This window comes from Zalophus californianus, chromosome 14, assembly GCF_009762305.2.
Source record: "Zalophus californianus isolate mZalCal1 chromosome 14, mZalCal1.pri.v2, whole genome shotgun sequence".
In the NCBI taxonomy this organism is placed as follows: Eukaryota; Metazoa; Chordata; class Mammalia; order Carnivora; family Otariidae; genus Zalophus; species Zalophus californianus.
In genome coordinates this window covers 28,423,118-28,437,079 of record NC_045608.1, presented here as the reverse complement: position 1 = coordinate 28,437,079, position 13,962 = coordinate 28,423,118, and the positions used below count along the sequence as shown (strand labels likewise).

The 13,962-nt window shown below is 45.5% G+C and overlaps 1 protein-coding gene across 6 annotated transcripts in view; it reads left to right on the top strand.

Moving 5' to 3' along the window:
- Positions 1-13,962, top strand: part of CLTCL1 (clathrin heavy chain like 1) — a 101,146-nt gene that overhangs the window by 54,044 nt on the left and 33,140 nt on the right. For all 6 annotated transcript variants that reach the window (XM_027577458.1, XM_027577453.1, XM_027577456.1 and 3 more), the window contains 8 exons: positions 2,222-2,386; positions 2,972-3,152; positions 4,516-4,679; positions 5,811-5,936; positions 6,457-6,599; positions 6,978-7,212; positions 9,010-9,132; positions 11,517-11,662. In XM_027577458.1, the coding sequence (XP_027433259.1) occupies positions 2,222-2,386; positions 2,972-3,152; positions 4,516-4,679; positions 5,811-5,936; positions 6,457-6,599; positions 6,978-7,212; positions 9,010-9,132; positions 11,517-11,662 (1,283 nt within the window). The remainder of the gene's footprint in view (positions 1-2,221; positions 2,387-2,971; positions 3,153-4,515; positions 4,680-5,810; positions 5,937-6,456; positions 6,600-6,977; positions 7,213-9,009; positions 9,133-11,516; positions 11,663-13,962) is intronic.

Genomic DNA, 13,962 nt, shown 5'->3' with positions numbered 1-13,962 from the left:
CTAGATACTTCATATAAGTAGATTCATATGATATTTGTCCTTTTGTTTGGCTTGTTTCATTTAACATGTTCTTTTCAGGATTCATCCATGTCGTAGCATGGATTAGAATTTCATTCCCTTTTATGTCTGAATAATATTCCGTTGTATGTATACGCCACATTTTGTTTATCCGTTTATTTGTTGTTGGACGTTGGGTTGCCTTTCACCTTGTAGCTGTTGCAAATAGTGCTGCTGTGAATACTGGTGTGCAGGTATCAGTTTGAATTCCTATTTTCAGCTCTTTGGGGCATACACCAGAAGTGGAGTTGCCGGATCATATAGTAATTCTGTATGTGACTTGTTGAGGTACCACCATACTGTATTCCAAGCATTTACACCATTTTATATTCCTACCACAATATATGAGGATTCCAATTTCTTCATATGTTTGCCAACACTTGTTATTTTCTGTGTGTGTTTTAAAAAAAAATAATGGCTATCCTAAATGGGTGTGAAGTGGTAGCTCATTATGGTGGGGCATTTTTTGAACTGAAATTTGGGGGGGTGGGGATGTTAAATCACACGTATATGCTTTTTTAAATTAATTTTTGGATTTCTATGCAGGAAAGGAGTTTGGAGAAATTTACATCAAGCTGTTAACCACAGTTGTCTGAGTGGACAGGATCATAGTTCACTTTGTTCTTTACTTATTTGTCTTCCAGTTTCTTTTTCTTTATTATCATGCATTGTTTTGTGATTAGGAAACACTATGTTAATTATATTGTTCTGTGTTTTCAGGTTATTCCAATCCACAAGTTAGCTCTCTTGTGTGGGCCATATCCCACCTCTAGGAAACAAAAGTACTATTAATTTGCTGTTTGGTGTTCTGTTGAACTCTTATGACTTGGTGATTATATATGATAGCTTTTAATATATGAGCTTTGAAACAGAAACTAAACAGCACTCAGGAACTGAGCAGATAGACCGTAAGAAGAGCCTAATCCCAAAAGGGGGGCAGCCTGGATGGGTGCACAGCTGGGTACAACACCCAGAACATTGGGCAGTCTTCTCTGGATGTCAGAGGCTGGATGATATTTTCTTTTTTGGCTCATCTGTGTTTTCTGAGTTCTTTAAATGACACCATTTCTATAATAAGGAAACTTAAAAAAAAAAGAGGATAGTAAAGTTCTGAAGAAAACAGAGGGTGGGGAGCATCAGATAAGTTCCAGATATTACAAAACTGTGTTCTCAGCACTTGTTTTGGATTGTTTCCTCTCTAGGAAGCCCAGAGTGTGCATTACCCTGGAGCAGCATGATGTTAGACTAAGTCTGTGGTCACTGTATACTTGATTGGTGCTCCATATCCCAGAACAAATGGAAGAGAGTGTGCTGGGTAACACCCAGGAGCATGTCTCATCAAGACTCACTAGTAGTTACTGAGGGTCAGATCACTTAACAAGGCAGCAAGGTTGCTAGTTGACTCACTCATTCTTAGTCCAGAGGTTGCTTATTTAAAGATGATGTTAATCCTCATCAGAATTCTTTCCAGGAGTGTTAGTTGTTCTTCAAACATAATGCCCCCCCCAACACACACACACACACACACACACACACACACACACACACACACACACACACACACACACACACACATAAATTCTGCCTTTAACCAAATTGAGGAGTGTTAGTTGTTCTTCAAACATAATGCCCCCCCCAACACACACACACACACACACACACACACACACACACACACACACACATAAATTCTGCCTTTAACCAAATTGAGCAGCTTAGTGAATGCCAGTAGGATTTGTTACTTCCAGGTCTAATTGTAACTGTTGTTAGTCCAAGGATTGAGCTCATTAAAGGTGGCCTTCCTAGACTCCTGCCCTCACATTGACCTTGACTTGCCATAGAAAACCGTACAAGTATGATGGCTGAAAGCCAGAGCAGTAGCCTGGCCTGATCCCAGTAACATGCTTTAGGGCAGAGCCTCAGCCTTTTATACATACCCAACTCTGCACCCTAGGAGGACAGAGCCTTGTTCAAAGAGCCTCAGCTGACTTAGAAGGTTGGCTAGGGCTCTGCTTGGAGGTGGGCAAGGACCTGGACCTGGTAAAATCCCTCTCTCCTGTGAATACTTTCTGGAGCTGTGCCTTGGGGGGCATTGTTTGAGCAGCTACTCTTAAAAAGTTATTGCCACCATTCAGGCTTTCTTTCTGACCTCACCATTTCGTAGGTTGCAGATGCCATTCTTGGAAATCAGATGTTTACTCATTATGATCGGGCCCACATTGCCCAGCTCTGTGAAAAGGCGGGGCTCCTGCAGCGTGCACTGGAGCACTACACTGACCTCTACGACATCAAGAGGGCTGTGGTCCACACTCACCTTCTCAATCCCGAGGTATGGTGCACCCTTCGGGCACTCCTGTTGTGGATGGCACCCACCTGTTATTAGGGTCACATGTTCCCAAAATTTCCCTATGTTCGTGTTTGTGGGACTGTAGTATGTCTTCCCTGTGCGTGAGCCTCGTCACTGCTATACACAATTCTCATTCAGCCCACTCACAAGCTCCACTTGCTCACCCATGCAACTGGGCTCGCATTACCTCTTTCTTTCCATTGTCTACCTTTGACTTAGCCCAAAAGAGAGAACCTGTTAACATTGACAGCTCTAGCAAGGTTGTCTAAAACCATTAGCAGAAGCTAATTGGTATTGCATTCTATTTACAGAATGTGTTTTTGTATCAACTGTGGAGTATTGCAGGGTCTGTGACAGCTTGATGAATAGTTGAGGTTAGTGTCTCATCTGAAGTTATCTCCTGGCTTCTACTTTTTACCACAAGGAATAGTTGCTTTTCAGTCCTTTCAAGTGAAGATTCTTTATATTTTTCACACTCAGTGGGAAAAATTGACCCAGTTATGTTGCCGGTGTTGGCAGCATCTAGGATGGTACTTAGGTGTGGACAAACTCTTCCTTGCTTCCCAGTGGCTCGTCAGCTTCTTTGGCTCCTTGTCAGTGGAGGATTCTTTGGCGTGTCTTCATGCTCTGCTGTCTGCCAGCATCAGACAGAACCTTCAGCTGTGTGTGCAGGTGGCCTCCAAGTACCACGAGCAGCTGGGCACACAGTCCCTGGTGGAGCTCTTTGAATCCTTCAAGAGTTACGAAGGTAAATTTCACAGCCTCTAGCCAACTGCACCTCCTCCTCGGGTGTCGGTGTCTGCCTGCCCAACCTCAGATTCTTCCTTCAGGCCAGGCTGATGTGTTGGTCAATGGCAGAAGATTTCTGCTGCCTGGTGTGTGTTACCCAGCTTAGGTAGCTTTTTTGGCATTTGCAAAGGAAGCAATTGGTTGGTGTTGGAGTGGGGATGCTTAGAATCCCCCTTGTGTCCCTGGAGCCTCTGTGGAACTGAGCATCTTTGTGTCACACACTCTGCTGAGTGTTCACTAGAAAATCTGGGCCAGTAACGCTGGAGCGCCTGGCCCTGAGGGGGCAGCCCCTTTGGCTTCCTCTGAGTAAGAGCCCCATGGAGGCTCAGCGGTGTGTGGTTGTTGGGCTGGCAGACCTGACTGTGGTTGGCTTCCTCTGCCCTCCTGTGGGCATTAACACTGAGAATGTGCTGGTGGGGGGATGGCTTTCCCAGGTGAGGGTCTGCTGGGGACTGGCTGGGGCAGGGATAGAAACTGAGCATTTGTCCAACAAGGTATTAAGCCACTGTCCTGGGCCTAGTGAGGCTGGGATGTTGGAAGAGTGAAGGCAAGACCTGCCTTCAGGGAACTGCCCCTCTTGTCAGAAGACGCCATTGCGGGAAAGGCTGCAACAGCAATTAGGTTACATGGGTGGGGAGATGGCAGTAGAGTAGGGTTGGTGGGAGCTGTCTGCCTCCTTCAGGGTTCTGGTTCCTTCCCCCAGATTACAGCTGAAGACCTCCTCAGGGAATGTGATTTTCTCTGGAGCATCCTGTCCTGTTCTTGTCACCAGTACCTCCTGGCTGGCTCCTGTGAGAGTCAGGAGGTGGTCAGCCTCTGATGAATAACGGTGCTCTGTGACTCACCTTGCACCCCAGTCTGCAGTGGCTCCATGTGTGCCAGCAGCTCAGTGTCAGGGAGCAGACTCTGTTTGGAGGCTCCCACTGAAAGCCTCTGCTTTCCTCTCTTCCTGGTTTGTCTTTTTAGAGTAGTAGTCACACAGCCCTCTTAGGTTACCTCAGTTTGAATTATTCTTGAAGATGACCATCTAGGGTGTGCCTGGGCCTCCTAGAAGGATTCCACATACATACACACACACGGAGAATTTCACATCAGAACATCTCAGGTATACCTCCCAAATTCCATGGAAATCTGACTAGCTATTTGGGGGAGATGCCAAGGCAGAACTTCACATAGATTTTGTAAGTTGTGAGTGGACTCTGTGAGCTGGGAGAGTGGGGCATTGTTGTAGGCTGGGCCATCAAGGGCAGGTGGACTACGATTGTGAAAAAGGCAGGTAGATATATTATGAGGGCATAAGATGGAACAATCTCTCTTTGTAGGCCTCTTCTACTTCTTGGGCTCAATTGTAAACTTCAGCCAAGATCCAGACGTGCACTTGAAATACATTCAGGCTGCCTGTAAGACGGGGCAGATCAAGGAGGTGGAGAGGATATGCCGGGAGAGTAATTGCTACAACCCAGAGCGGGTGAAGAACTTTCTGAAGGTAAGGAGGTCCAGGTGTCGCCTCTTTCCTTGAGCAAACTATCAGGCAGCTGCCTAAGACTTAGAAAGCTGACTTTTTCTCCATCAATGTTCCCTGGGTCCTTAGTGCAGAGCTTTGCTTTGTGGCCCGAAGCTCTTGGAGGAGGCCCCTGCTCATTTTACAACCCTTGAGGCTGTGCTCTTTAATTATCTGATGTGTGAGTAGAGGGAGTTAGTTTATTGCTGCATTATGTTTCAACAACATCCCAACTCTGCCCCTGTTAATTAGGTTAGGAAAGTCTATAGAAGCAAATAAGCTACTCAGTGCTAGGGGCATAAAAAGCAAGAAGTGTCTTTCTTCCTCATGCACATGCGGGGGTGGATGTGGAGCTAAGTCGGGTGGCTTTCTTTCGCACCATCTTTCAAGGACCAGGCTGGTGGCTGCTTTGCCATCTTCAGCATACCACCTTGAATGTTGCCTTCCCGGTTAACTGGAAGGAGGAAAGAAAGTTCAAAAGAGCCAGCACTGGTGGTTTTTATGGGTGAGGCTGCAGGTGGCATGTGGCATTTTGATTCCCATTCCATTAGAGGAAACTAGGTCACATGGCCACACCAGAACTGCACGGGTGCAGGGCACCTGAAAAGTGTCATGTAGGTATGGCCAAATGAGGGGAGGCATTATTGTGGTGGACTATAGAGTGGGGCGCAGCCCCCTGCACTAATGGCTGATGTTCCATGGAGTATGGTTCCTTATCTGGAAAGGCAGCCCTTATTGGCAGGTGTTCTCGAAAGTAGCCTACACTCTGCTACTGGGTCTGGGTTACATTTATACATAATGAGCTGCTTGTCTTAACCCAGAAGATACTTGCTTTTGGACCAATTTGCAATGTTATTCCCAGATCTAGCAGAGTTCTTTTCTTCTTTAACCAAATAGTATTACCTTTCTGTTACTTGTTTCCCAAGGCAAACACTATATCCCCAAAAGCAGATACCTTGAAACAATAGCATGTCTAGAACAAAGTCTCATCCTGAGTCTCCTTGGGGCCACTCCCTACAGAAGCAATGCCATCTCTATGCTGATTCATGATCCATGTAGTCTGGCTCTGTGGGGTCTTCGCTGCCTGCCTTGTTTCCGTGCTTTCCCAATACACAGGAGGCCAAGCTCACAGACCAGCTTCCCCTCATCATCGTGTGTGATCGGTTTGACTTTGTCCATGACCTCGTCCTGTATTTGTACCGCAACAACCTGCAGAAGTACATCGAGATCTATGTTCAGAAGGTACTACTGGGACCATCACTACCAGCTCCCAGGTGACACCCGGCTGCCTTTGTGCCTCGGTTGGTGGTAATAGCCTACACCTGAGAGACTGCCTTTGACCCCTGAATGTGTCTGAGACTGGTGGTATCATAGCTTGGGCTGCCACAGCAGAATACCACATACTGCAGTAGACATTTTCTAGAGGCTGGAAGTCCAAGATCAAGGTGCTGACCCCACCACCTTGGGTTGGTTGTTTCTGAGGCCACTCTCCTTGGCTTCTAGATGGCCACCTTCTTGCTGTACCTTTATATGGCCTTTTCTCTGATTAGGGCCCCACCATTATGACCTCAGTGAACCATAATTATGTCCTTCAAGGCCCATCTTCAAATACAGTCACATTAGGGGTTGGAGCTTCAAATACACATTCTGTCCACCACAGGAGCCCTTTCAGACAGCCACACTGTCCAGGCCTGGATGGGGGACTTATAGCAGTGACCTGTGCCTGTAGCACTAAAGTCACCCACCACCTTGACCATTCTAGGTCAACCCTAGCCGGATCCCTGCTGTGGTTGGAGGGCTGCTTGATGTGGATTGTTCTGAGGAAGTAATTAAAAACTTAATCATGGTGGTGAGAGGACAGTTCTCTACTGATGAGCTGGTGGCTGAAGTAGAAAAAAGAAACAGGTAAGGGGTCCTAGCTTGGTATCTTCTCTTGCCCCTGGGTTCTAGTGTTTGTTGCTAAGTCTATGACTAATTCCCCAAGATCCCTTTTCAGTCAGCCTCTAGGTCCCAGGACTAACTGTCTCCATGGTTGGTCTTTCATGCAACAAATCTTAGATCTAGTAGTGAGTTGTTTGCTATTGGTACTATAGATCTTTGGGAAAAACTTAACAATTGAAATCTGTTTGGAATTCAAGTCTGTTTTGGTCCCTAAAACAACCTGAGGTTAATGAAGTGAGATTTTTGTTTGTTTCTAGAAGCAACCTTCAGCGTTCAGGGTCTGCCCTGGAGGTTTCAGATGTTAGTTTTGAGACTTTTACAGTGCTCTTCCTTCTTTCAAAGGCTAAAGCTGCTGCTTCCCTGGCTGGAGTCCCGGACTCATGAAGGCTGTGAAGAGCCTGCCACTCACAATGCACTTGCCAAGATCTACATCGACAGCAACAATAGCCCCGAGCGCTTCCTGAGAGAGAACGCTTACTATGACAGCCGCGTGGTGGGCCGCTACTGTGAGAAGCGGGACCCGCATCTGGCCTGTGTCGCCTACGAGCGGGGGCATTGTGACCTTGAGCTCATCAAGGTGGGCAGCAAATACACCTGGCTGCCAGCTGTTGCGCTGGCTTCATCAGTGGGGGCTCATGAGGACTTCCTCTGAGCCCCACAATTGCAGATCGTGTGCTACATTTCCATAAACTTGATTTCCTTGTAATTCAGATGCCTTGTTTCCTACCTGCTTATGCCCTGTTTGTATATATTGTACCTGTAAACCTGGCTGGCCCAAGTCTGACCTGTCAGCCTTCTGCTTACAGTCCTCTAGCCTTGAGGGCAAAATTGAACCCCTTGGCCTGACTCAGGAGGTTTTCTGTCAACCACAACCCTGTCCTCACCGGCCTGACTGCCTCCCCTCTTGCCTCTCCACCCTGAATGCTTCCGTCCTATGTGTGCTTGCACTTCCTGCTCTTCTTAGGCACCTTCTTACATGTGCCCTCTACCAACTCCTCCCAACCACAGAGCTCTTACTGGCCCCTTCTTGGAACATCCCCCTCAGGTCTGCTTACCTCTACCCTGGCTTGGATCTACATGTTTTATTACTTAAGTAGCAAATAGTTTGATACTTAACCTTGTGACCTAAAACTCCAGAAATCTCATGTGGATGCACCTGATGTTTGTTTGACTGTAAGATCTATAGGCAGTTGGTCTGTTTGCCCTGGGCACCTCAGAGTGTCTGGACAACATGGTAGAAACTCAGCAACCGGGGAAGGAATCTGTTAGGGTGTCAAGCATACAGAGCCAAAGCTCAAGAGCAGTGCACCAGTTTCTCATCCTACTTTAGCTTTGGACACTAACCATGCATGTGACAGGCCAGGTCTGCATAGCACGTCGCCTTGCAGTCTCTAGGGAGCCAGTTTGTGTGAAGTTGGGACTTTAGTTAGTCTGATACCATAAGCCACCTTTTGGCTGAATTTACTACCTTTTTATTAAAGCTCAGTTCAGTGACCGCTCAGGGATCTTTGCACCCATCTGTCCTACCAGGTGATGTATGATAGATACCGCCTTTTAGTGAGGCAGAATTGAGACAAGAAAAAAAGTGCTCGTTAAGATCTGCTGTGTCAGAAGGAGAAGCTGCAGTGATATTTTGGGGCAGGCCAGACCAAGCCTGCTCCTGGCCTCGTGCCATGCACACGTGAGCAGCCCATGGACACACATGCAGCATTTAGTCTGGTATCTGGTACCCAGCCAGTCTGATTCCCACTAGGCCTTAACAAGTGCCTCACACGTTGGAAGGTTCCAGTGGACAGTTGGTTTCTTGGAGATGTACTAGAACACAGAAAAGGATCTCAAGTTCAGTCCGTGAAAGCATATTTTAAAGTTTATAGGCCTTGAAATGTTGTAGCATATATGCTGTTTTATACCAGTCCTGGGCTATTCTGATAACACTTTAGAGATGGTGACTATTTAAATTTAAATTATTTAAATTATAATATTTAAATTAGCTAAAATTAAAAAATTAGTTCCTCTTTCATATACCGCATTCCATAGCACATGTCTAGAACATTTTCATTGTCTCAGAAAGTTCTGCTGGGTAGCGCCACTTTAGAGAGCAAGAGTTGGGTTGATGTGGAGAGGAGCTGCCACACCCATACCCATTCTGAGTTGTTATAAACTGAGAAACTTGTATTTTGAGGTAATTTATCACTCTGAGAAGAGCATTGTCACCCCTTTGGGATGCTGCTCATCCCGTGTCAAAGTACTGTTCTTTGCTTGGGCTCTGGCTGAACCAAACAAGTGTCGGGGACAGAGGGAACTGACTGGGGTGGGTCCCCCGAGTAGTGTCCATTGATTGGCTGTGTTATACACACTAGTGTACTCATTTCAGGTTTGCAACGAGAATTCTCTGTTTAAAAGTGAGGCCCGCTACCTGGTACAGAGAAAAGATCCAGAGCTCTGGGCTCACGTCCTTGAGGAGACCAACCCAACCAGGAGACAGTTGATCGACCAGGTACAGAATGGAAATGGGAGTATGTGTATGCGGGCCTTTTGCCCTCTCATCATCTTGTGGCCAGAGTGACTAGTTGAATTGTTATGTTTAACACATCTTCAGCACATGACCAGACTATCGTGTGAATCTTCCCTGGAGTTGTTTATTGGTTAAAGGCACAGAGTTGGCCCTGATCTCCAAAGCGGGGATGTGCTGCCCCAGTAAAAGGAATATCTGATGGCATGCCTGCATGCTGGACTCTTAGTATTTTTTTCAGCGCAGCCCCCAGTGATACAAGGTAAGTGGCTCTCAAGGTTGTCTCAGCTGGACTTGGCTTTGGTGAGGAATCCCTTGCACACTTGTGACTATCCAGTGCCTCCTCAGAGCTGGGGGCATGGTACCGAGGCCAGGGTTCCTCCTATGTGCAGCCTGGCAGATGGGTGTTGACCTCAGCCACTTGGTGGGCTTCCTGTAGCTTTAGGCAGCAGATGGTGCTTCACCATACCCATTGTCCCCTAGGCTTCTGGGCACACTGTTTGGGGATGGGCTGAGATCAAGGTGGGAACAGGACCCTGGTTCAACAAGTGGCCTTCAGCCCTGAGCAGATCAACTAAAATGGCCCCCCAACTCCTTTGTTACCAACCACTAGGCGCACTTGTTGGATTTCACTTTTATCTCTTCTGAATTTCACCTTCTTGTTTTCTGTCCACTGTTCCTCATTTCTGTGCCATTATCTGTTTCGTAATAAACTTTATTCTGGAACACTTTTAGATGGCTAGAAGCCTGTGTTATTTTGGATCTCATTATATCAGCTTTGGAGCTACCCACCTCTAAGATTGATCCAGACCTCACGAAGACATTGAGCAGCAAAGGGCCTGGGACAGAGTAGGTTTAGATTCCACTAGAGATCTATCTCCAAATTTGGAGAAAACAGATATTTCTCCACATGTGGTCCAGCTGCCTGGCACATCTTGTAGGTTGTGTTACATTGGCACCGGGATGAGTAGCTTTAATGCTGCACTGAGCCGAAGCCAGCGGGTGCCTCTTGGTCTTCCTGTATCTATGTGAAGCTGCTGATCCTGTCATTATGTCTGTTGGGACTGAATATTCATAGCCACCTCCTGGGGGGCATTTACCTACCGTGCCCCTCTAATCAGAGGGACTGAATGACGGCAGCAGACTGCTTTTAGGTCTGGAGGAGAAGCTCATTATGGAAAGTTTACTTAGAGGAAGCAGCTTCCTGAGGTAACCTTAGATTAGGCATCCTGTTGACTCAAATAGATGGAAATTTATTTTTGCCCTTACAATAACACACTTTAAATGTGTATTTAAAGTGCTCTAAGGTTTTCAAGAATGGACAGATGTCGTGATGGCAGGAAATATACCTCCTACTCTGGATGAAGTCTGTGTGCTGTCACAGTTCTCCTTTCCCTTAAGTACACCCTTTTTGTTACTTATCTCCTGTGATAGCCCCTTTCCTCAAACTCCTTTGCATAGCTGTTAGGATTATTATAAACTCCTCAGAAAAACTTTTGTATCTTATGGTGCCATTGAGTATACAGTGGCCACTTGCAAGGTGGACTGGGCTGACTTTGATTCTAGTTCCATTGCAGCCCCTCCTGTTTGTAGGGTCAAAGTTCATGGCCAGAGATATGTATTATCTGTGTCATACCTCCTCCTAGCTATCTGTTCTTTCTCATTAATGCGTTGCTATTGCCCACCCTTGATGAAGCTTGGCAAAACTGATAGACCCTGAAGTCACCAAAGGCCCCTGGCACAAAGTGCAAAGAGAACAATGCTGACCTTCTAGCCTGCTGTTACCTGGGAAGTGTACTCTGGAAAAATGTCTTTTCCCCCACTTGTGAGTTTTCTTGTAGGTGAGACACCTGTAATTGAATGAGGGGTTGTGTGGCCAGTTTTTTGTCAGTATTTCCCTTGACATGGTTCTGAGGGCTGTGGAGCTCAGAGTGTACTCAACTGCATGCCTGGAAGTGAGCTGGGCCAGAGCAGTTGTGGTACTCTAGGCTAGCAAGAGCTTCATTAGAGAAATGGAGGCCATATTTGCTATGAACAAACAAAGATGAAAGCAAACATGCATTTCAGATGCCTGTTTAAGTACACTGTGTTATTGGCTTTGGAGTAAATTTACAGTATGGTTTTTGGGGCAGAGATGAGTCTGCAGCCCTTTTGATGTGAGAGGGAAACTAATCATCAAATAGAGCAGGCAGAAATCTCTGAAATTGACTTCTTTAGACAACCTTCCCTTTTTACCTTGAGAAATCTCCTATTTTCTCTGCGTCTATTTCAGACTGCCATGGAGGAATCCTTTCTTTCTGTTTAGCTTCAAAGATAGTCTTGAATTGACTTTATCTAACCAAGTTCTTTCAAATGATATTTAAAACCAGGTGGTACAGACGGCATTGTCAGAAACACAGGATCCTGAAGAGGTCTCGGTCACTGTCAAGGCCTTCATGACAGCTGATCTGCCTAATGAACTGATTGAGCTGCTGGAGAAGATTGTTCTGGATAACTCAGTCTTCAGTGAGCACAGGTAAGGGTATGCCGAGGGTAGCTGCTGACTCGGTCAGATTCAAGCACCTGCCTGATGTTCACTTTCCCTTACAGTTTTGTCTTACCTCACCTGCCCAGCCTTATTGGCTGCTCCCACTGCGTTTTGTATCTTGAGTCCTACCTGTCTCTTCTAGCCCCACCTAAATTCTACTTTTCCCAGGAATCTGTCCTTCCTCTTGCTTCTCTGGCCTGCACTCTTCTTTAACCACAGTGCTCAGAAAGGGAGCTAATATTCATTAGTGCCTACTATGTCCCAAGCAAAATCATGGTGAACAAAGCCTGGAAACAGATGTCAAGAAAACTAAATCTGGACATGTATCAGGGATGACTCGCTGGAGATATAATATAGAAGCATGATGAGTAGGAGCTTGGGTAGGAAGAGCATTCTAGACAGAAACAACAGAATGGGCAGACACTTTGGAAGTAATAATAGAGCATGCTTCAGTGTGGTCACACCCAGCATTTATTTCCACTTTAAAATTCATTATCAGGGCACCTGGGTGGCTCAGATGGTTGAGTGTCTGCCTTCAGCTTGGGTCGTGATCCTGGGGTCCTGGGATGGAACCCCGTGTCTGGCTTCTGGCTCGGCGGGGAGTCTGCTCCTCCCTCTCCCTCTGCCTCTCCCCCTGCTCATGCTCTCTCTTTATCTCTCTGTCTCAAATGAATAAATAAAATCTTTAAAAAAAAATTCATTATCAGAGATTCTGTGTCAAACAGACCAGTGTATTCACATCATAAATCCGCTGTAAAGATTTAATTGTAAGGTTTATTTTGTAGGCCAGATGGGCTTTCAAGGTCTGTGGCATTGTGTTAAAGAATGTTTGTGAGGATGTGTTTGAGTTTTTTTTGTTGTTGTTTGTGTTTTGTTTTGTTTTGTTTTGGGTTTTTTTTTTTTTTACTTTTCCGTGATTCATTATTTGCATATAACACCCAGTGCTCATTACAACACATGCCCTCCTTAATACCCATCACGGGGCTAACCCATCCCCCCACCCCCCTCCCCTCTGAAACCCTCAGATTGCTTCCCAGAGTCCATAGTCTCTCATGGTTCATCTCCTGCTCTGATTTCCACCCCCTTCAGTTTTCCCTTCCTTCCCCTGATGTCGTCCATGCTATTCCTTATGTTCTACAAATAAGTGAAACCAAATGATAATTGTCTTTCTCTGCTTGACTTATTTCACTTAGCATAATCCCCTCCAGTTCCATCCATGTGGATGAAAACGGTAGGTATTCATCCTTTCTGATGGCTGAGTAATATTCCATTGTATATATAAACCACATCTTCTTTATCCATTCATCTGTTGAAGGGTATCTTGGCTCCTTCCACAGTTTGGCTTTTGTGGACATTGCTGCTATGAACATTCGGGTGCATGTGCCCCTTCTTTTCACTACATCTGTATCTTTGGGGTAAATACCCAGTAGTGCAATTGCTGGGTCATAGGGAAGCTCTATTTTTAACTTTTTGAGGCACCTCCATACTGTTTTCCATAGTGCCTGTACCAACTTGCATTCCCACCAACAGTGTAAGAGGGTTCCCCTTTCTCCACATCCTCTCCAACATTTGTTGTTTCCTGCCTTGTTAATTTTTGCCATTCTAACTGGTATAAGGTGGTATCTCAGTGTGGTTTTGATTTGAATTTCCCTGATGGCTGGTGATGTTGAACCTTTTTTCATTTGTCTGTTAGCCATTCATATATCTTCTTTTGAGAAGTATCTGTTCATGTATTCTGCACATTTTTTGACTTGTTTTTTGGGTGTTAAGTTTGAGAAGTTCTTTATAGATATTGGATACAAGCCCTTTATTCTGTAATGTCATTTGCAAATATCTTCTCCCATCCGTGGGTTGCCTCTTAGTTTTGTTGACTGTTTCCTTTGCTGTGCAGAAGCTTTTTATCTTGATGAAGTCCCAAAAGTTCATTTTTGCTTTTGTTTCCTTTGCCTTTGGAGATGTGTAATGAAAGAAGTTGCTGTGGCTGAGGTTACTGCCTATGTTTTCCTGTAGGATTTTGATAGATTCCTGTCTCACATTGAGGTTGTTCATCCATTTAGAGTTTATGTTTGTGTATGGTGTAAGAGAATGATCGAGTTTCATTCTTCTGTATATAGTTACCCAATTTTCCCAACACCATTTATTGAAGAGACTGTCTTTTTTTTTTAATTGTTTATTATGTTAATCACCATACATCATTAGTTTTTGATGTAGTGTTCCATGGTTCATTGTTTGTGCATAACACCCAGTGCTCCACACAGAACGGCTCTTTAATACCCATCACCAGGCTA